Source organism: Trichomycterus rosablanca, unplaced genomic scaffold (genome assembly GCF_030014385.1).
Source record: "Trichomycterus rosablanca isolate fTriRos1 unplaced genomic scaffold, fTriRos1.hap1 scaffold_180, whole genome shotgun sequence".
Classification (NCBI taxonomy): domain Eukaryota; kingdom Metazoa; phylum Chordata; class Actinopteri; order Siluriformes; family Trichomycteridae; genus Trichomycterus; species Trichomycterus rosablanca.
Window position 1 is genome coordinate 37,561 of NW_026947008.1, and position 23,509 is coordinate 61,069.

The 23,509-nt window shown below is 37.4% G+C and overlaps 1 protein-coding gene and 1 long non-coding RNA gene across 2 annotated transcripts; both read left to right on the top strand.

Annotated features, from left to right (window-relative positions):
- The first annotated feature begins 4,536 nt into the window (after positions 1 to 4,536).
- LOC134306011 (uncharacterized) lies at positions 4,537 to 10,475 on the top strand. Its single transcript, XR_010008881.1, has 4 exons — positions 4,537 to 4,648; positions 7,347 to 7,399; positions 7,801 to 7,914; positions 10,302 to 10,475. It is a non-coding gene; the product is annotated as an uncharacterized LOC134306011 (long non-coding RNA).
- Positions 10,476 to 15,463: 4,988 nt separating this feature from the next.
- Positions 15,464 to 22,703, top strand: LOC134306010 (m7GpppX diphosphatase-like). Its single transcript, XM_062990276.1, has 5 exons — positions 15,464 to 15,469; positions 19,268 to 19,444; positions 20,684 to 20,797; positions 21,235 to 21,345; positions 21,921 to 22,703. Exons 1-5 carry the CDS (start codon positions 15,464 to 15,466, stop codon positions 22,185 to 22,187), a joined length of 675 nt encoding a protein of 224 aa, XP_062846346.1. The 3' UTR covers positions 22,188 to 22,703.
- Positions 22,704 to 23,509: the final 806 nt, after the last annotated feature.

Consider the following 23,509-nt stretch of genomic DNA (forward strand, 5'->3'; position numbering starts at 1 on the left):
TTAGTAAATGATCTTGCTAACTTGGTGACCCTTGACAGAAGATTTAAGTTGCAGGCTTTTAGATGTGATCCTGCTCTGTGTGCATCTGATGTTGAATCACAGGTGGTTCCTGGAGTCAGCCATCTTACGTGCTTCTGTTAACCTTAAGTGTTAACTTTATAACCCAAAGAGGGTTATACTAGAATCTTAAAGTTTCAACATGAACATAAACACTGTTTTACAACTGTTTGACAGTCCAGCCTCCAAGATGCTGTAATTTCTGAACCTGTAGGTCTCTGTATAACCTGCAGGCAACATCAGGATTATGGACAAACCAAAATGATTTGATGACATTTTAAATAAATACAGTAATCCTGCTAATTTTTATAAATTGTTTGACTCTAAAGACTGTAACCAATTCGTTTTCTAATAACAACAAGTTAATATTTCGGGGGTTTAGTATTTCATTTATACAGAGGCCTACAGGTTCAGAAATTACAGCATCTAAGAGGCTGGACTGTCAAACAGTTGTAGAACAGTGTTCATGTTCATGTTGAAACTTTAATCCAATCTCCCAAAATGAACTAACTGCGTTGATTAAATCATCAAAGTCATCATCGTGTATACTCGATCCTGTTCCAACTCGTTTACTTAAAGATTTACTCCCAGCCATTGTAGATCCCCTGCTTACATTAATCAATGCATCCCTTAGCCTTGGGTACATTCCTAAGTTGTTTAAAAGTGCTGTTATTAAACCTCTGATTAAAAAACCTAACCTTGATCCACATGTTTTATCTAATTATAGGCCAATTTCAAACCTCCCTTTTGTCTCTAAGATATTAGAAAAAGTCGTTTCCAAACAATTACTGTATGTTCTTATTTGAATGAAAATTGTATTCATGAAAAATTGCAATCTGGTTTTAGACCCAAGCATAGTACCGAAACCGCATTAATTAGAGTAGTTAACAAGTTGTTAATGTCTTCTGATAATGGATGTGTCTCTTTTCTTGTTCTATTAGATCTTAGTGCAGCATTTGATACGGTCGATCATAACATTTTACTGGAGAGGCTAGAAAATACAGTAGGTGTTAAAGGACTCGCACTCTCTTGGTTTCAATCATATTTGACTGACCGCTCTCAATTGGTTTATGTAAATCATAAATGCTCGGAAACTACAAAAGTGTGGTGTTCCACAAGGGTCGGTACTGGGACCGCTATTATTTACACTCTATAACTTAATTCAGATAAAACAGAGGTTTTACTTGTTGGCTCTAAAGCTGCAAGAGACAAGTTGTCTAACCTGGTGCTAAACCTAAACACTTTCTCTGTTAATCCCAGCCCAGATGTAAAAAACTGTCACACTAGGTTCAGATCTTTCCTTTGATACACACGTCAATAATATTACTAGAGTTGCTTTCTATCATTTAATAATAATAATCATTTGCATAATATTTCTAAAATAAGAAATATACTATCTGTTAATGACACCGAAAAACTGATCCATGCGTTTATAACTTCTCGGTTGGATTATCGTAATGCTCTTCTAACTGGATGCTCTGGTAGATCCATAAACAAACTCCAGTTAGTTCAAAATACAGCAGCTCCAGTGCTAACTAGAACTAAAAAATTTGATCATATTAGTCCTGTTCTATAATCTCTACACTGGCTGCCAGTTAAATTCCGCATTGATTACAAAATACTTTTACTAACCTATAAAGCGCTACATGGTCTGGCTCCACAGTATCTGAGTGAACTTATTAATCACTACAACCCACTTCGCTCACAAGATGCAGGGTTACTTATAGTTCCTAGAATTAAAAAGATCACGGCTGGTGGAAGAGCATTTTCTTACAAAGCTCCACAACTTTGGAATAATCTTCCTGCCTCTGTTCGGGATTCGGACACAGTCTCAATGTTTAAGTCTAGACTGAAAACATATTTATTTTCTCAGGCTTTTGACTAGTGTAGACAAGGGTGCAGAGCTTGGGGACTTGGACACTTTTTGGATAGAATAATCAAATACAATGCCTCTATTTGTCATATATAGATATATATTTTTGGATTAGTCATGCAATAGGTACTGAGAAAACTGTGTTATTTTTATGTTAAACATGTAGTTAGTAATAAGGAACATCAGAAGAACTTTGTCTGCAGAAAGTAACATCACTGTTCCTTTTATATGTTACAGAATTATGAAGCTCCTGCTTGTGACTATGGTTCTTTCCCTGCTTTTGGTGGAGAGTAAGTGATTTAAGCTTTAAAAAAAGTACAAAATGATGCACTAATTATGACTCTTAATGAATTATGACACTTGCATAAACTAGAGGTTTTATTTGATGCCATATCTATTCTTGGCTGAAATGTTGGCCTTCATAAGCATGCTTGTATATGGAATAAGTACTCCAAATTGAAACCTTTTCCAATGGAAGGAGTGCTTGAGGCCCTGCATTGCACTGCATCCCTGCATCATCATAGCCGATATAGCTTTATATTCAACATCATCACTGTTGCTTGTATAAAGTAGAATATATCCCAAATTATGCCATGAACTTCCTGTCTGTTGAATGTGATCCATTTATAAAACTCTCTGCAATCTGACATTTAATGTCTTTAACAAAATCTGCAAATATATAATTTTTATGTGATAACTTATGTGCTACAGGTTCTGCTCTTCAATGTTACTGTGATTATTATCAGGATACATGTATTGGTGAATTTTGCACTAATGGAAACAACACATGCATGAGGACAGCAGTAATGCCCATGACTGGCCGTGGTATGTTTTTTTATTAAGACACTTTTATATAGCTTTTACTCTGTAGTTTTACGGTTTAATTCCAAGTGGCTTACTGCAAGGATAGTAACAAGAAGAGTATGTGAAGGTCAGGTTTCTAATCTAGAATGTGTGTGTGTGTGTGTGTGTGTGTGTGTGCGTAAAGATGTAGCTTTGAAAAGTGTGTGTGAAGTTGGAAGTTGCTGTGTAGAGACTGTTAAGGTGAAAAAAATAAAAATGCAGAAGGACCAGAAACCTTAGCAACAGCCCTGAATGTGTGTTGATAAGAGGATAGGGTGAGATTTACCAAAAAACAACATAGCTTCTGTAATGGAATGTTCCAATGGTTAACTATCATATAATATTGCACACATTGCTGAAGACAAATCAAGTGAATGGTGCCCAATTTATCTAGGCACAATGTTAACCATTTAATTTTATAATATCAATAAGTTATATCTGAGTGAGTTCAGTACTTCATGTGTTCTTGATTTGGGATTTATTCTAATTAAAGGAAAAGCATATTAACCCCTAGAGCAACAGTTCACAACATTGGGGTATGGACCCCACATGAGGTTGAGTTCAGAGCTCTATGCAAGTTACTGGCATTCCTCTAGACCATCATACCCTATCAAACCTTGTCTTTATAGACCTTGCTTTGTGAATTTACCCAACAAATTTATTTTACATAATTGACTTTATACACTGAGCAGTGCGTGTGGCTAAAAATACGTTCTTTATTTTCAAATACGTTCTTTATTTTATTAAGCAGGCATCTGATTTCGAAATTAAATAATAATTAGATATAATAACTATTGTGTATATTGTGACTTAATATAAAGTAGTAGAGTGAAAGTAGAGTGAGAACATTATAAATAAATTACAAATAAAGATTACTTTGTTTAGAATTTGTTTATTTGCTGGGAAATGTTAAAAGAGGAAGGTGCTCGCATTGTCTGTTTTAGTTTATACTAACTTGGGATTAATTTTTTGATGTTAAGTGAAAAAACAGATTTTAGGTTTTTCCACTTATGATGAAAGTTTCACCAGCTTTTTAGTCTTTATAGCACATCATTTTTGGATTAGAACAATTAGAGTACTTTTGGATTATTCATAGAATTTTAATCTAAATTTTAAGCTACTTAAGCTTTAAAATGTTATAAAAATTAAAAATGGGTTAATAGCTAATGGTTTTTTCATCCCACATCACCCACTGCTGCTTATATAAAGCAGATTGATATTGTCATGATAGTGCCATGAACCCATTTATAAAATTCTCTGTACTCAGATACCTAATGGCTTCAACAAAAAACTGCAGATATATCATGTGCTACTCTGTTACAGGTTCTGCTCTTCAGTGTCAGAGATGTGCTGGTTTAAAATATAAATGTGTTGCTGAAACCTGGTATGTTCTTATTAAGACATTTATATTAAGTGTTTGCCTCTAAAGACTGTAATGAAAAAAAGAAAGTGTTAACCTTTAGAGCAACTGTTCACAATATTGGAGTCGGGATCCCACATCATGTGACCTGAGAAGAGATTTTAACTGGTTAGACTGGGTTGTAGGCAGCTAAATCTTAAACATTAATTAGTTAATGAATTAATTAAAATAATATTTACAGTACATGATTGTATACAGTGAAGATGATACACTGCAAACCATTGTTAATAATCACACAACACAAAATCCTTGTATTTGTACTAAGCAATGACAATAAAGTTAAATCTATCTATCTGTCAGTCTGTCTGTTTGCTTGTCTGTCTAATCAGGAGGGCGGGAACTTGCATAGCAGGATTATTTAAAAGGTGATGAACCAGTGGGATTCAGACCAGAAGATTCAGTTCAAGCTCTGCAGTAAAAGTCAACCCTCATACAGTGCTGGTGAAACTCTGAAGGTGAGGATATTTTACATTATACATACAATATGTACTGGAAAAACTGGAATTTTTTTGCAAAACATACAGCTAAATATACTGGATTTAGAAAGTTTTTTAGACCTTTTGTCTTTTTTCACACTTTACTGTGTTGTGTATTGATATTGAATGGATATAATTGCCATTTTTATAAATCAGTGTACAAAGTGTAAACATTCTTTTGTAGTCTTTTAAAAGTGACTTACAAACATAATCAAACACTTTATTCATTACTGTTATTTAGTACTACTACAAAAAGAGATTACTGTGATTGCTTCAGCATTTGTTCATTTGGGGGAATTGTGAAAGAGAAATGTGCTTGCATTTACCAAATCATATTTAGTTTATAATTACTGTGGATTAATTATTAATTAAATAATGAATGATACATGGAGTTTTTTTTAAATAAATTAATCGAATAGAATGCCTTCATTTATTTATTTTGTATATAAATATATATATATATATATATATATATATATATATATATATATATATATATATATATATATATATATATATATATATATATATATATACACTGATCAGCCATAACATTAAAACCACCTCCTTGTTTCTACACTCACTGTACATTTTATCAGCTCCACTTACCATATAAAAGCATTTTGAAGTTCTTCAATTACTGACTGTAGTCCATCTGTTTCTCTACATACTTTTTTAGCCTGTTTTCACCCTGTTTTCCAATGATCAGGACCCCCACAGGACCACCACAGAATATTATTTAGGTGGTGGATCATTCTCAGCACTGCAGTGACACTGACATGGTGGTGGTGTGTTAGTGTGTGTTGTGCTGGTATGAGTGGATCAGACACAGCAGCACTGCTGGAGTTTTTAAATTCAGTAAATAAAGTCAGAGACGATCGCTCATCTATTGCTGCTGTTTGAGTTGGTCATCTTCTAGACATTCATCAGTGGTCACAGGACTTTGCCCATGTGGTGCTGTTGTCTGGATATTTTTGGTTGGTTGACTATTCTTAGTTCCGCTAGTGACAGTGAGGTGTTTAAAAACCCCAGCAGCACTGCTGTGTTTTGTCCACTCATACCAGCACAACAAACACTAACACACCACCAGCATGTCAGTGTCACTGCAGTGCTGAGAATGATCCACCACCTAAATAATACCTGCTCTGTGGTGGTCCTGACCATTGAGGAACAGCATGAAAGGAGGCTAACAAAGCATGTAGAGAGACAGATGGACTACAGTCAGTAAAGGTAGAACTACAAAGTGCTTTTTTATGTTAAGTGGAACTGATAACATTGACAGATGTACAGTAAGTGTAGAAACAAGGAGGTGGTTTTAATGTTATGGCTGATCAGTATATATATATATATTAGGGCAAACCAAACAGGAAATATAAAGCAAATGCTGATATATATAAATTGAAACCTTATATATATATATAAGGTTTTTTATATATATATAAATTGAAACTTGAGATATACTGTATATATAAATTGAAACCTGATATATATCAATTGAAACCTGATATATATATAAATGGAAACTTGAGATATATAATTCGAAACAGTTGAAAAGGTTTCAGTTTTCAGTTTGTTCTCAAATAACAACAAACACACATTGTGAACAACTTGTATTTTAATTTTCCGAAATCAGCATTTATATCAGTTCAATCAAAAATAAACGCGCATGCGCCTGCACGCGCTTACATGCTTATAATATTATGTAGACAGTGTAAAGCAAGCACAAGTATTAAAAAAGTCATAATAACGACGCGTCCTGTTGTCCTGACTTTTGTGTTTGTATTTGTGACGTGCACATATTTGCTCTGCAAAAAAATAAACAATGTGGGGAAGCGATTTTTGTACTGGACGTTGTAACGTGGTCATGTTAGTTTTATACACAAAAATCACAACAGTCAGATCATGTTGTCACGTTATTACTATCAATGTGTGTTTGTTTGTTATTTGAAACGAAACTGAAGACTGAAACCTTTTCAATTTTGGTATTTGAAGTGAAAAATTAATGACCAAAGTTACACAAACCCTTTTGCTTGCATTGTGCATGGGGGTACTTAAGTTTTAGTTTATATATATCAGGTTTCAATGTATATATATCAGCGTTTCAATTTATATATATCAGGTTTCGATTTATATATATCAGGTTTCGATTGATATATATCAGGTTTCGATTTATATATATCAAGTTTTAATTTATATATATCAAGTTTCAAATTATATATATATCAGGTTTTGATTTATATATATCAGGTTTCAATTTATATATATAAAGTTTCGATTTATATATATCAGGTTTCAATTTATATATATCAAGTTTCAATTTATATATATCAGGTTTCGATTTATATATATCAAGTTTCAATTTATATATATCAAGTTTCAATTAATGTATATCAGGTCTCGATTTATATATATCAAGTTTCAATTTATATATATCAAGTTTCAACTTATATATATCAGCGTTTGCTATATACTTCCTTTTTGGCTTGCCATAATATATATATATATATATATATATATATATATATACACACACACACACACACACATTTAAAGTGTTCATGCAATTGGTACTGAGTAAACTGTGTTATTTTTATGTTAAACATGTAGTTAGTAATGAGGAACATCAGAACTTTGTCTGCAAAAAGGAACATCACTGTTCATTCTTTTCATGTTACAGAATCATGAAGCTCCTGCTTGTGACTCTGGTTCTTTCCCTGCTTTTAGTGGGAGGTAAGTGATTTAAGCTTTAAATGTGCTTAAATTTAAGCTTTAATAATGAAGTCCCAATAGACTTATATTTGGGCCTATCGGCTTCAAAAGCTAAAAACTAATGCAGTACTTGAGTACCTTTTCTATAAGACATTTTGTTAATACTCTATAACACACTTAGAAAACACTTTTGCTTTAACTAGAAGTTTTATTTGATTCTCTACCCAATTTTTTGGCTGTAATTTTAACCTTCAAAAGCATGTTTGTATGGATTAAGTACTCTAAATTGAAACCTTGCCATAAACTTCCTGCCTGGTGAATGTGATCAATTTATTCTCTCAAAATTCTCTGCAATCTGATACTTAATGGTTTGAACAAAAACTACAAGTATATCCATTTCTTTTGTGCTAACTCTGTTACAGGTTCTGCTCTTCAATGTTACAAGTCCAATGCTTATGAAAGTACAAAGACTGTTCAAACTTGCAGTGGTGGAGAAGACGCATGCACTAGGCAATCAATGTTTATGGCCACTGGTTGTATGTACCCCCCCTCTCTCTCACTATATATATATATAAATATACAGTATATATGTATATACACTATATTGCCAAAAGTATTCGCTTGTCTGCCTTCACACACGCATATGAACTTGAGTGACATTCCATTCTTAATTCATAGGGTTTAATATGATGTCGGCCCACCCTTTGCATCTATAACAGCTAACTCTGCTGGGAAAGCTTATCACAGGGTTTAGGAGTGTGTTTATGGGAATTTTTGACCATTGTTCCAGAAGCGCATTTGTGAGGTCAGACACTGATGTTGGACAAGAAGGCCTGGCTCGCAGTCTCCGCTCTAATTCATCCCAAAGGTGTTCTATCGGGTTGAGGTCAGGACTCTGTGCAGGCCAGTGAAGTTCTTCCACACCAAACTCGCTCATTCATGTCTTTATGGACCTTGCTTTGTGCACTGGTGCGCAGTCATGTTGGAACAGGAAGGGGCCATCCCCAAACTGTTTCCACAAAGTTGGGAGCATGAAATTGTCCAAAGTCTCTTGGTATGCTGAAGCATTAAGAGTTCCTTTTACTGGAACTAAGGGGCCGAGCCCAACTCCTGAAAGACATCTCCACACCATAATCCCCCCTCCACCAAACTTTACACTTGGCACAATGCAGTCAGACAAGTACCGTTCTCCTGGCAACCGCTAAACCCAGACTCGTCCATCAGATTGCCAGACAAAGAAGCGTGATTTTCCCTCCAGAGAACACGTCTCCACTGCTCTAGAGTCCAGTGGTGTCGCATACGACGTTTTGCATTGCGCTTGGTGATGTAAGGCTTGGATGCAGCTGCTCGGCCATGTAAACCCATTCCATGAAGCTCTCTACACACTGTTCTTGAGCTCATCTGAAGGCCACATGAAGTTTGGAGGTCTGTAGCGACTGACTGTGCAGAAAGTTGGTGACTATGTGCCTCAGCTGTAACCCCATTCTGTCATTTCACGTGGCTCTAACACTTTGTGGCTGAGTTGCTGTCGTTCCCAATCACTTCTACTTTGTTATAATACCACTGACAGTCGACTGTGGAATATTTAGTAGTGAGGAAATTTCACGACTGGACTTGTTGCACAGGTGGCATCCAATCATGGTACCACACTGGAATTCACTGAGCTCCTGAGACCGACCCATCCTTTCACTAATGTTTGTAGAAGTAGTCTGCATGCCTAGGTGCTTGGTTTTATACACCTGTGGCCATGGAAGTGATTGGAACACCTGAATTTTGATGGGTGAGTGAATACTTTTGGCAATATACAGTATATATAATCAAGATGAGTGTGTGAGAGCCAGGTTTTAGATTCCTGTGTTGATGTGTGAGTGTATATGTAAAGATGTAGCTTAGAAAAGTGTGTGTGTGTGTGAAGTTGGTATGTAGAAAGTGTTAAAGTAAAACATTAAAATGCAAGTGTGGGAATAAAGGACCAAAAGCCTTAGCAATAGGCCTGAATGTACCATATTCTAGGCACAATGTTAACCATTTCATTTTCTAATATGAGTAAGTTCTAAACAGCTAAATCAAACCAATTTCATTAAATGATAAAATTATAATTCAGATTTCATAAATCTGAAGCTTATTTTACTGTTATAACAATGTCAGGTGCATGAGGTTTGATCGCCTAGTCTGTTTGACCGCATGTGCTGGATTACAATATGTGCAGTTTATTAATACAATGAATCTATTAAGATCTATTATGATTAACATACAAAATTGTCCATAACTGTGTGACATTATAGACCTGAACTGATTAATTTTGTGTAACCAGTAATTACCTGTCCTGTCATGAATGTAACCAAAGTGTGTAAAAACATGATGTTCTATTTATTTCCTTGGCTGCTCTCGTTTAGGGGTTGCAGGAGGATCATGATCCGCATTATTGATTTGGCACAGTTCTTATGCCGGATGCCCGTTCTGACACAACCCTCCCTATTTATCTGGGCTTGGGACCGGCACTACAATGCACTGGTTTATGCATCCTAGAGGCTTGGTATCTATAGGACAATTCAGTGTCTCCAATTAGCCTGGCTGCATGTTTTTGGACTGTGGGAGGAAACCGGAGCACCCGGAGGAAACCCACGCAGACAGGGGGAGAACATGCAAACTTCACACAGAAAGGACCCGGAACGCCCCACCTGGGGATTGAACCCAGAACCTTCTTGCTGTGAGGCGACAGTGCTACCCACTTAGCCACCGTGCTGCCCTGTAAAAATTGACACAACCCTCCTATTTGTATCTAATCTTGGACTTGGCACTGAGAGTGTACTGAAAAATGCACCTCCTAATGGCTATGCTGTTCAGAGCAATAACCCCCCCATATAACCATAGATCATAAAATATGATCTATGGTTTATAAAGACTTTTTTTCTTTCTCTAGATTCAAGGTCATGCGTCAAAATGGCTGAATGTTGGAACAAAAACTGCTGCCAGACCAACCTCTGCAACAGTTAATCACGAATACTGAATCACACTTTTAAACTGAGAAACATTCAGCTTTTACATTGCAAATGTAAAATAAACAGTAGAATCGTAGAATAAAGATCTGCATGTACTTCACTTGGTCCTGGTGTTTTTGTACATTCTAGATTTGTAAATGGTAGTAGCGTAGTTATAACATGGTAGTGTGTGTTGTATTAGAATGAGCAAATTAGATGTAGCAGTGTTGTTGGGATATTAAACACCTTAATGCTAAGGCAAGATAGGTGCCAACAGCATTATCTTATCAGAAAGTGTCAGAAATTGTTGATAAATAACTAGAGAGAAAATATCATTGTGCATGGAAGAACAGCTCTAGCTACAGCTACAGCCAATGCTAAGTGGGTAAAGGATCCAAACAGCACGGCGGCACCTGCTACACACATACCAGAACAACACACACTACCATCATGTCATTACCATGTTTGTGTCATTGCAGTTATTAGAATGGTTCAGAACATAAACTCAGTGGGGGAGTTTCTTTTATGAATGGAATGTGTGGAATGGTGAGTACACAGAACAACAAACGATTGTATAACCACACACGCATCTAATTCATATAGTAGATGAAGCTAATCAAATGGACAGTGAATTTTTTGAAAGAGATTAATGCTAAAGTGACTGAGAAATTTAAAATATTCAAGCTTGTAAAATGTATCTTTAAAAAATGTTACGGTGTTTTTACGTTTTAATAAGTATATGTTACAGTGTTTAAACATAATATTGCACACAGAGAATAGAAAAAGAACAACATAATTTTTAAACATTCATGTAAAGAAAAAAAAACTATGCCTATATAGCTTGTGGGCATTAGTGCTGGGCTACACCTTCTAGTTATTAAATCATGGTAACAGGTGTAATAAATCTATCATATAAAGATAATTATACACTTTGCAGCACCAGTTTAGAGAATGTCCTAACAGTGGATATAAAATGTCCTTGCATCCCTGTTATAATGCCCAGTTTTTGTAATGTAAAAAAAGAAACCTAGTTAAATCATTTCAAAACTTAACCAATTTTTTTCAATTAAATATCAATCTAAAATCAAACGTTTTTTTGGCAGGTTTTTGGATAAAAATAAATACACACACTACTAATCTAATACTTTGTTGAAGGACATTTTGATTAACTGGGTAGGAGTCCATCAGCATTGCACATCCTGACATGCAGTCAGGAAGGCAGGAACTAACATAGTAGGATTATTTAAATGATCATAATGAACCGTTGGAAATCAGACCAGAAGATCAGGTTTTGTATCGCTATAATTATCTTTTTTACCCATCAACCTACCCTCAAAGTGTAATTGTGCTTTTGGAGTCTTATAAATAGCTTATTCACAAATACATTTATTCTTTATTAAATACTTTGTAGAAGCTTATTTAATTTTATGTGAAAAGATACGTGTATAGATATGACATCAAAGATGAATTGTCTCATAAGAAATATCAGAAGCATTTGTTTATTATGGTGCAGTTCAGCACTATAACAGCACGACAATCTAAGTAATTGCAACAGTCTTAACATGTTGCAAGCATTACAAAGCATTTAAAAAGCAGATTAAGAATCAACAAACGTCAGCTAACATAGTGATGCTAATGTTAACGTTTGGCTAACATTCCAATTAATAAATTTAAAGATATATCAGGCTGAGACCTGGGTTATTTTTGACTTTCCACTCATTTTAGAAATTTTCAGGGATAATATAGATATTCCTGTTATTTTTATAAATCTTTTTAAGTTTATGACTTATCATCATTGATTTAGCAGGGCAATGATTGACAAACGTCTTTTTTCCTTTTCTCACTTTGCAGTTCACTACAACAGTTTAACCGTCGACATCTTCCATCATCAGATTTTTGTGCCCTTCAATGAGTTCTGACTCAATAACACCTTTGGCAGGAAGTTCATCTTTGAAGAAATACACAAGAGCACACATTGTCTGAGAATGAAATAACTGAAAACTTACGCTAAATTTGTATTTTGTGCAGTACACCCGATGCAGTTCTGTGAGGAGGCAGAAACGGTTGGTTGAGAAAACGGTCTCAAGTCAAGTGCGCATGCAAGAATGTGTGAAGTGTCCGTAGACAGAGACTGACATGGCATCAGAGAGGATAAGCATAATAAATGGCTCTTCAAAGTCATCTATCTAAATTATTATATAATGTAATATTTTTCCTGTATGCATGAGGGTTTATGTCTGGTCACTTTTGTTTTTTTACCCTGGGGAGTTTGCTTCCCTGACTGTCGATAATATAAATGTTGCAAATTTAATTTTGTATCATTCGAAGTATTATAAATGTGTAGATGTGTGCTGTACTGTTTCTTATTAAAATATTTTAAATATACTGAATATTTGTTTTTATTTTTGTATTTTTTCACACACACATATACACTTAAGTTGAGTATTAGTTATTTTATAACTGTAAGTTGACTAAAACTGTCAAAACTGAATTTCACAGTTCAACAATATCATGTTTACAGTTGAACTACCAACTTCACACTCAGTATTATTAAACACTGGAAGAGATGACCACGAGCGTCATAATAACATGACAGTTCACAGTTGTGCTCATGGTCGAACTGTAAAGGTGACAGCAGAACTATGAACTATTATGGTTCAACTGTAAATGTATCAGTTTTACTGTAAAACTTCACAGAGCGGGCCACCAGAATCAAGTTGTCGAGTAGTTCACACATGGGTCATTCCTGGGATTTGGTGCCTTTTGGACCTTAAAACTTTTTTAAAAATGAAACACTGTTTTAATTTGTTTTTCATGTTTATGTTTAGTTATGAAAAGGACATGTTATACTTTTCCAAACTAAAAGCATGACTGGCACTGATGTTGATTAGTTCGAGTAAAAAACAATTACAGTCTAGGGAGCAGAATCATACACATGCTTTAAGGCATTGTCCCAGCTGACACAGATTAAGCCAATCAGCTCCTAAAGTGTAGCTTTAAAAAATGAATAAAAAATAAAATTCAATGTCATGTTGGGATATTGGAGATATTACACTTTCACGTGGCTTCTGAGGAATTTTAGCTCCACTTAGCTCAACTTTACTTCTGCTCTAAATCTTTAAATCTGTTATAAATCAGACAGTCTACTGGTTTTCAGACATCAGAAGACATCACCTTTATAAACAAATACAGATATCAGTTTCAGATAATGAAATGCAGATTTTTTTTATTGTAATTTAATGCCCACATACCAAAGGATTTGGGACTTGGTAATCATTTGGGACTAAAGTCAACAATTAGTCCAGTTTTGGAAGTTTTGCTATTTGACATTGGTTTGTCTTCAGCTGCAAAACTATACAAAATATTCTTTAATTTTGCAGATCATAATGCAATAAAATACAGGTCTGTACTGCAGGCAGACTAGCTTGGATCTGATTTTAGGTGATTCCACAGCATGTCTATTGAATTCAAATGTCAAAATGTGGGCTAGGCCGCTGCAAAATTTTAATTTTGACTTTGTTAATATTATGTTAACATACGTCTGTATTTTGGATCACCCTGCTGCAGAACTGAATGACCTGTCCTGTAAAGCACTTTGACCTGCTGCTGCTATTATTATAATATGACCTAAACTACATAGACCATTTATGGAGGCACTTCACAAAGAAAATACATTTATTAACATTTAAACATTTGGAATCTTTAACAGGCTGACAGATAAACAGACAGGATATCTGTGCACAGAATGTTAAGACCTTAACTGAAGACCTTAACTGAACACCTTAACTTTATCCAAGCACATGGATAACTTAACTTATCCATTTTTTAATATCAATAAGTTAAATCTGAGTGAGTTCAGTACTTCATGTGTTCTTGGTTTGGTTTGGGATTAATTCTAATTAAACGAAAAGAGTGTTAACCCCTAGAGCAACAGTTCACAACATTGAGGTATGGACCCCACATGAGGTCACCTGAGAGGAGACTTTAACTGTTTACATTTAGTTCTAAACAGCTAAATCTAACCTATTTAATAAAAAAAAAATAGTTATAATTTACATTTTATAAATCTGGAGCTTATATTACTGTGATAACAATGTCAGCTACCTGAGGTTTGATCCTACAGTCTGTTTGGTGTGATCATTTAATGTGATTTTTTAAAAACCACATGTGCTGGTTTACAATGTGTGCAGTATATTAATTAAATTAATGTATTATGATCATTACTCTTTTCTTCATTGCTGTTTTCATTTTTTTGCAACAGCTGATTGCTCTTCTTTATTTTTTTTGTTTAAATAATGTTTCACAATTATTCTTTTTCTTTCTCTAGTTGCAAGAAGATGCACCACTATGGCTTACTGTCAAGGGAAAGGGAACGTCTGCTGTTAGACCAACTACTGCAACAATTAATCACTAATACTGAATCATACTTTTAAACATTTTCATACTGAGAATGTAAATGAAACAGTAAAATCGTAGAATAAAGATCTGAATGTACTTCACTTGGTCCTGGTGTTTTTGTACATTCTACATTTGTATCATTTGTAAATGGTAGCGTAGTTATAACATGGTAGTGTGTGTTGTACTAGAATAAGTGTATTATATGTATCAGTATTGTTGGGATTTTAAACAAAAAAAAATGTTGATATACATTTTGTATAAAGCGAATTATACACTTTGCAGCACCAGTTTAGAGAAGGTCCTTACAGTGGATATAAAATGTTTTCACATCCCTGTTATGATGAAGTTTTTGTAATGTAAAAAATGAAACCTAGATGAATTATTTCAAAATGTTTCCACCTTTAATGTAACCTATAACACACACTCCCAATCTAATATTTTGTTGAAGCACCTTTTCATTAATTGACAGCATTTTGTCTTTTTGGGTAGGAGTTTATCAGCATTGCACATCCTGACATGCAGTCAGGAAGGCAGAAAATAACACAGCTGGATTATTTAAAAGGTGAGGATGAACCATTGGAATTCAGACCAGAAGATCAGTTAAAGCTCTGCAGTCAAAGTCGACCCTCATGCATTGAAGGTGAGGATATTTTTGAATTATAAATACAATATGCACTGAAAAAAATCTGTGTTTTGTATGCAAAACATGCAGGTAAATACACACTTTACTGAGTTGTGGATTAGATTTTAAATTGATGTAATTACCTTTTTTACCCATCAGTCTACACTCAAAGTTTAATTGTGCTGTTGGAGTCTTTTGAAAATCACTGCAAAATTAAGTCTTTTATTCACAAAAATATTCAGAACCTTTGTTCAATACTGTGTAGAAACCTTTTTGGAAACAATTACAGCCGCAATTACAGTGACCCATTACAGAGCCTTGCTTTTAGATTTTGCTTGGTTGCAGAGGAATTCCCAAATCAGATCTTGGTCCAACATGTGTTTGACAGGGTACTAGCTTCTGGGCCATATCCCCCTCACCCCCAGTCCATGAAATAAGCAGTGAAAATCTAGTACTCGCAGATAAAAGCAGTGCTGTTTGTAAGGTTTCCTGTGGCGTTGGGGTTAACCTACCTTGGTCCCCGGCGTCACAGGAATTACAGATCCTCTGGAACAAAGGCCTTAAATTAGAGGCCTCCTAATTAAGGCTGACAACCTGCAGCTGTGCCTGCTTATTTAAGCAGGCACCATGCAGCCACAGGTTGTCATGCCTTTAGCTCTGTTTCGTTTGGTTTGGTTTTTTTCAGTTTGTCAACTTTTTGTTTTCAGTCCACAGCAAGGTGTGGCTGGTGACCTAGCCATCTGGCTCCCCGAACTGCGCGACGGCAATTTCGGGGTGTCCCTTGAGCTAAACAGGTGTGCTCCTTCCCGATCGTGCTGAGGCGCGATCGGTGACATAGCCACCTGATTCCCCGAACGTCGCGACGGCGAGTTTGGCGTATTCTTTGCGCTAAACAGATTGGCTTCTTTCCAGCTGCGGCTGACGACAAAGCCGTCTGATTCCCCGAACTACGCTGCGGCGCGTTTGGGGTGTTCCTTGTGCTATAGGTGTGCTTCTACCCGGTGACAGCAAGGTGCGACTGGTGACAGAGCCACCGGTTTCCCCGGACTACGCTGAGGCGAGTTCGGACTTTTCTCTCGTGTCCTACAGATCGGCTCTATCACCAGCTGTGTTGTGAAATGCATACTGATATATTTCAAATGTTTATTTCTTTTAATGTTGATGATTATAACTGACAACTAATGAAAACCCCAAATTCAGTATCTCAGAAAATTAGAATATTGTGACAAGGTACAATATTGAAGACACCTGGTGCCACACTCTAATCAGCTAATTAACTCAAAACACCTGCAAAGGCCTTTAAATGGTCTCTCAGTCTAGTTCTGTATGCTACACAATCATGGGGAACTGCTGACTTGACAGTTGTCCAAAAGACGACCATTGACACCTTGCACAAGGAGGGCAAGTCACAAAAGGTCATTGCTAAAGAGGCTGGCTGTTCACAGAGCTCTGTGTCCAAGCACATTAATAGAGAGGCGAAGGGAAGGAAAAGATGTGGTAGGAAAAAGTGTACAAGCAATAGGGATAACCGCACCCTGGAGAGGATTGTGAAACAAAACCCATTCAAAAATGTGGGGGAGATTCACAAAGAGTGGACTGCAGCTGGAGTCAGTCCTTCAAGAACCACCACACACAGACGTATGCAAGACATGGGTTTCAGCTGTCGCATTCCTTGTGTCAAGCCACTCTTGAACAAGAGACAGCGTCAGAAGCGTCTCGCCTGGGCTAAAGACAAAAAGGACTGCTGAGTGGTCCCAAGTTATGTTCTCTGATGAAAGTAAATTTTGCATTACCTTTGGAAGAGAAGGAGAGGCACAGAATCCACGTTGCTTGAGGTCCAGTGTAAAGTTTCCACAGTCAGTGATGGTTTGGAGTGCCATGTCATCTGCTGGAATAAGGGACCAAATGCCTTAGCAACAGCCCTGAATGTGTGTTGATAAGAGCATAAGGTGATATTTACCAAAAAACTACATATCTCGTTCTGTAATGAAATGGTTAACTATCATATAATATTGCACAGATAACTGAAGACGAATCAAGTGCCCAAGAATGGTGCCCAATTTATCTAGGCACAATGTTAACCATTTCATTTTCTAATATCAATAAGTTAAATTCAGTTCAGTACTTCATGTGTTCTTAATTTGGAATTCATTCTAATTAAAAGAAAAAGTGTTAACCCCTAGAGCAACAGTTTACAACAATGGAGCGGGGACCCCACATGAGGTCACCTGAGAAGAGATTTTAATTATTTTAACAGCTAAATCTAACCAATTTCATTAAATAATAAAATATGATTAGCATTTTATAAATCTGAATGTCAGGTACATGAGGTTTGATCGTACAGTCTGTTTGTCCACATGTGCTGGATTACAATATGCGCAGTTTATTAATACAATGAATCTATTAAGATCTATTATGATTAACATACAAAATTGTCCATGACTGTGTTTGACATTATAGACTTGAACTGATGAATTTTGTGTAACCAGTAATTACCTGTCCTTTTATGAATGTAACCAAAGGGTGTAAAAACATGATGTTCTATCTATTTCCTCGGCTGCTCCCGTTTAGGGGTTGCAGGCGGACCGTGATCCGCATTATTATTATTATTATTATTTTTTATTATTATTATTATTTTTTTAATTTCTCCCCCTTTAGCGCATCCAATTGTCCAATTAGTATCGTGCTTCCTCTCTGTCTATGCCGAACCCTGCCCTGACAGAGGAGATCGAAGCTAACCCATATCCCCTCCGAAACACTGGCAGCAGCCGGATGCATCTTTGCCATCCACACATTGATGAGTTTGGCGCCACCTAGCGCTGCATGCGGAGAGACACACCCTAAGGGCACCCTCCCTCATCTCTTGTGTAGGCGCCTCTTAATCAGCCGGCAGAGATCGTAATCGCATTCTGACAGAGAGAGACCCAACCCCTCCGGTCTCCAATCCCACCCCCCACCTAAACAACAGGCCAATCTTTGTTCATATAGCCACCCAGCCTTCGACCGGCTGAAGGCAGAGCTGGAATCGAAACGACGCACTTTCGAAATCCAGCTCTGGTTGCAGCGCATGTTTTTACTGCTGCGCCACCTGAGCGGCGTGATCCGCATTATTGATTTGGCACAGTTCTTATGCCGGATGCCTGTTCTGACACAACCCTCCCTATTTATCTGGGCTTGGGACCGGCACTACAATGCACTGGTTTATGCATCCTGGAGGCTTGGTATCTATAGGACAATTCAGTGTCTCCAATTAGCCTGGCTGCATGTTTTTGGACTGTGGGAGGAAACCGGAGCACCCGGAGGAAACCCACGCAGACAGGGGGAGAACATACAAACTTCACACAGAAAGGACACGGACCTTCTTGCTGTGAGGCAACAGTGCTACCCACCATGCCGCCCTGTAAAAACATGATGTTAAAATCCTAAAAAATAAAATATGAAATAATTCTGCTTTTCCTGACACAACCCTCCTATTTGTATCTAATCTTGGGCTTGGAACTGAGAGCGTACTGAAAAATGCACCTCCTAATGACTATTCAGTCATATTTTTAATTCATTACATGAAAACTGACATTTCTGACTCTTTGGTTTTACTTTTAATCAGTATAGCTTATAGCTTATAAAAATCAAAAATCCAGGATATCACATGTAAATTATATGAACATATTACATGTAAATTAAAAACAGCTTGAAACACGTGTAATGAATATAGAATTTGACAGTTTACATTAAATTATGAACAAAAATATTACTTCATGATATCTAATTGCAAGAAAAGCGGTAGAAAGACAGTTGGGTAGTTTTTTTCCGACTCGGACACAGCACTGTGGTATATTGAAAATACGAGGGGTCTCAGCCAACTTGGACCCGGATGTGACGTTTCATAAGGTCGACACGTCACGACTTAACAAGCGGATAGGAATCAAAACCACTGTGATCTGCCCAGCAACAGAGAAGCATGTGAAGAAATACCTGCGCCAGGAGACCTTCCTCATCAACGAAACTGAGGATGATTATCGTTCCATCACTCTTCCTCACATAACCCAACAAAGCTTCAGTGTGCAGGTTGGTCTTCTTCACATTATCACACCTGCTTCTATCATTTCCTCCAAAGTAGTGCATCATGTTGTGTTGTTGGTCAGTGACTACAGGGCGGCACGGTGGCTTAGTGGGTAGCACTGTCGCCTCACAGCAAGAAGGTCCTGGGTTCGATCCCCAGGTGGGGCGGTCTAGGCCTTTCTGTGTGGAGTTTGCATGTTCTCCGCGTGTCTGCGTGGGTTTCCTCCGGGTGCTCCAGTTTCCTCCCACAGTCCAAAGACATGCAAGTGAGGTGAAATGGAGATACAAAACTGTCTGTGTTTGACATTAAACCTGTGAAGTGATGAATCTTGTGTAATGAGTACAGTGATGGCATAGTTACCTTGAAAAAGTAATCTGATTTATGATAATGATTACTCCTTTAAAAAGTAACTTAGTTACTTTATTGATTACTTGATTTTAAAAGTAACTAAGTAAGTTAGATTACAAGTTACTTTATTAGTTACATTCAGCAGCTGCCGACACCCCCCGCCGCCTCAACGTAAAAATGACAACCAGTTTTGCCAATACTCACTTTATTGGAAGTTTTTAACAGTAACAATGTATCTCCTGACATTTAAAGTTGAACTGAAAAACTATTTCCTGAAAAAAATACTTGTTTTTATAAAATATAAAATCTTTAGCTGACACATTCAAAATAGTGCCTGTATTTCCAGCTAGAAAACGCGCATCTCTCTCCTCCCTCCATTGTTTACGTTTGTGTCGTTGCGTGGTATTACACGTGAGTTGTCCTCATGCTGAAAACGTGACTTAATTGTCGCATAGGCCAGACGTCACTCCCCGAGACACAAGAAGAAAGCAAAAATATATCTTTTTACTAAGGAAAATGACAAAAATAGTAACGCACAGTAACTTGGATAAGTAACTTTAATCTGATTACTGGATTGGAAATAGTAACGCGTAAGATTACTTGTTACTGAAAAATGTGGTCAGATTAGAGTAACGCGTTACTGACATCAGTGAATGAGTAACTACCGTTCCTGTCATGAATGTAACCGAAGAGTGTAAAACATGACGTTAAAATCCCAATAAACAAACATACCTGACTACGGATCAGAAGGTTGCTGATTCAAACCCCACCACTGCCAAGTTGCTATCGTTGGGCCAACGAACATGGCCCCGAACCCTACACTGCTCATATTGCATTTGAGCAGAAATGTAAATGTGTTAGACCTGTACTTCATAAGGTGCATTTTTGTTCTGCAGTGGGTTTACAACATTCTGGAAAAGAAAGCTGAAGCTGACAGGATTGTGTTTGAAGATCCAGACCCTCATGTCGGCTTTGTCCTCCTGCCAGATTTTAAATGGGACCAGAAGCAGGTGAGTGAATGCTTTAGCATTTTCTAAGTTGTGACCCTCAGGTGGTGCAGAAGTAAAATACACTAACCCACTTCTGATGAGAGCCAGGGTTCAAAGCTCAGCATTGCTATCGGCCAGTCAGGTGTCTGCAAAGACATAATTGGCTACGTCTGAGGCGTGGAGAGGGGGGTGGGGTCTTAGTGCCAGTCCTGAACCCATATTAAAAGAAGGATTGTGTCAGAAAGGGCATCCAGTGTAAAAACTGTGCTAAATCTGGTATGCAGACTAGAATGATCCGCTGTGGCGAAACCTAAATACGGGAGCTGACGAGAAAGATGTGTTTTCTTAGCTAAATCAAGATATAAGGACAAATACAGCATTCATTTAATATCAGAGTTACAGATTTACTGCTTCATGTAATAATTTGAAATGTTTATTTAATTCTTCTTCTTTTTCAGCTGGAGGATTTATATCTGATTGCCATTGTACATCGGCGGGACCTGAAGAGTTTAAGAGATCTTACTCCAGACAATCTTCCTTTATTAAGAAACATCCTTGAAAAGGGGGTGGTAAGTCATTTCATTTCATTTTATGTTTTACCCCAGCTTTATCTTGGTCTGGGTCATGGTGGATCCAGTTTCCCCAGAATCACTGGGTGCAAAGCAGTAACTTACCCCGGATAGGAGGCCAATCCACCCTTGGCTATCTCCCCCTTTTCATACATAGCCAATCATGTTTGTATGTAGATGCCTGGCCATCCGATAGTCTCTCTGGATATTTAAATTCTAAATTCCAGTGATAGTGGGCTAGTGTAATTTAGTGCCTGGAGTGGTAAGTACTAAAGAATACTGACACAAATATTTACCAAGACATAAATTAATTGTGTCAAAAAGTAAACTTGCCATATTTTATAAATATGTGCAGTGCAAGCCAATTAAATTATGTTACAATACTAATTGTGACCTGTTTAATTAATATGGGGTATTGTCATATTTGGCAAAAAATAAGGCTGTCAGATAAAAATGTATCTGGATTTTCCAAATCTTTCCACAATATTATGAATAGTAGATGGTGAAAGACTAGTTAAGTAAGCGAAGAAAATGTTAAAACTGCTTTTTATTAAAATGCATCACTACTTTCACAGGAAGCCATTGGGAAGAAGTACAATGTTCCCTCGTCTAAGCTGCGGATGTACCTGCACTACCAGCCGTCCTACTACCACATCCATGTGCACTTCACCTCTCTAGATTATGAAGCTCCAGGATGTGGAGTAGAGAGAGCACATCTGCTTACAGATGTTATACAGAACCTGCAGGTCCAACCTGAGTATTACCAAAAACGCACCCTCACCTTCCCCATACGGGCAGATGATGCACTGCTGACCAAGTTCAGAGAAGCAGGAAAGATTTAGCTGCTTTGTGTGTGTGTGTGTGTGTGTGTGGGTGTGTGGAGGGTGAGGGTTTGTTTTTCTAAATCAGACTAGGATTAAAATTTTAACATCCTGACCCCAGTGTTCTTTGGAAATATGAGGACTATACAGAGAAGTCATTCATGCAACAATATGTAGATTTTGTGTGGCACACAGTGCAGTGGGTAGCGGGTATGGGTTTGATTCCCCAATCAGGCAGGCAGGGTTTGGGGTTCCTTTCTGTTTGGGGTTTGCATGATCTCCCTTTGTCTAAAGACATGCAGTCAGGTCAGCTATTTAACTGCCCTAGGTGTGAGTGTGTGTCTGCCCTGTGATGGACTGGTGTTTTCTGCCCTTCGCCCAATGAATCAGACCCACCATGACCCAGACCAGGATAAAGCGGTGGCAAAACACAGTGAATGAATGAATAGATTTTGTCATAATTTCAGAAATCCTGCAGTGTTTAATAGAAATTTTTTTTGTACAATAAAGACGCTTTGAGTGGTTTATCATTTTAAATGTAGGTATACAAAGTCTGAATGGCTTCATGATGTGAATTCATTTTGTGGTAAAGCCAAAGCTTTGTGGTTTCTGGGCCTCATACTGAGAGTCGAGAACTCTTCTGAAGAGATTATGTCCAAAACGAATGTTCCAGTATGCCAGTTAAATCAGACTAAAGACTTTGTCCGTTCTCTGAAATTTCTGATCCCCCCCAGTTTTCTCCCCTAATCTAGTCGTGTCCAATTACCTTGATTGCGTCCTCTATACTGATTCGACCCTTCACCGCTGACTGAGGACGCCTCTCAACTGACATACGCCCCCTCTGGCACGTACAGTCAGTACAGACTGCATTTTTCACCTGCACGAGTCGAGTTCATACACCGACGGGCACTGTGTACGGAGGGCCACACCCCCATGAGCGTTATTCCTCAGCCCTGTGCAGGCACCATCAGTCAGCCAGCACGGGCCGCAGTTGCACCAGTTATGAGGACCTATGATCCGACTTTTTTTTTTACCCCTAACCCTGAACAACAGCCAATCGTTGTTCATGCAGCCGCCCAGCCCAGTCGGAAAGGCAGAGCTGAGATTCGATACGATGTAGTCGAAACCCCAACTCTGGTGTGCTAGTGTATTTAACTGTACTTAAAGTTCTGTCAGATTTTACCACATGATCCAGTGTATATCATGAAAAAGCTGATCAGGTGTGGAATCTACTTATACCAAAAGTTGGCCATGACCTTTACCTGCAGACTTTCTAAACCCACTTATGTTTCAACACCATGGGACTTCAATCCAGATTAGCAGCAACACTGTCTCCAACTTCA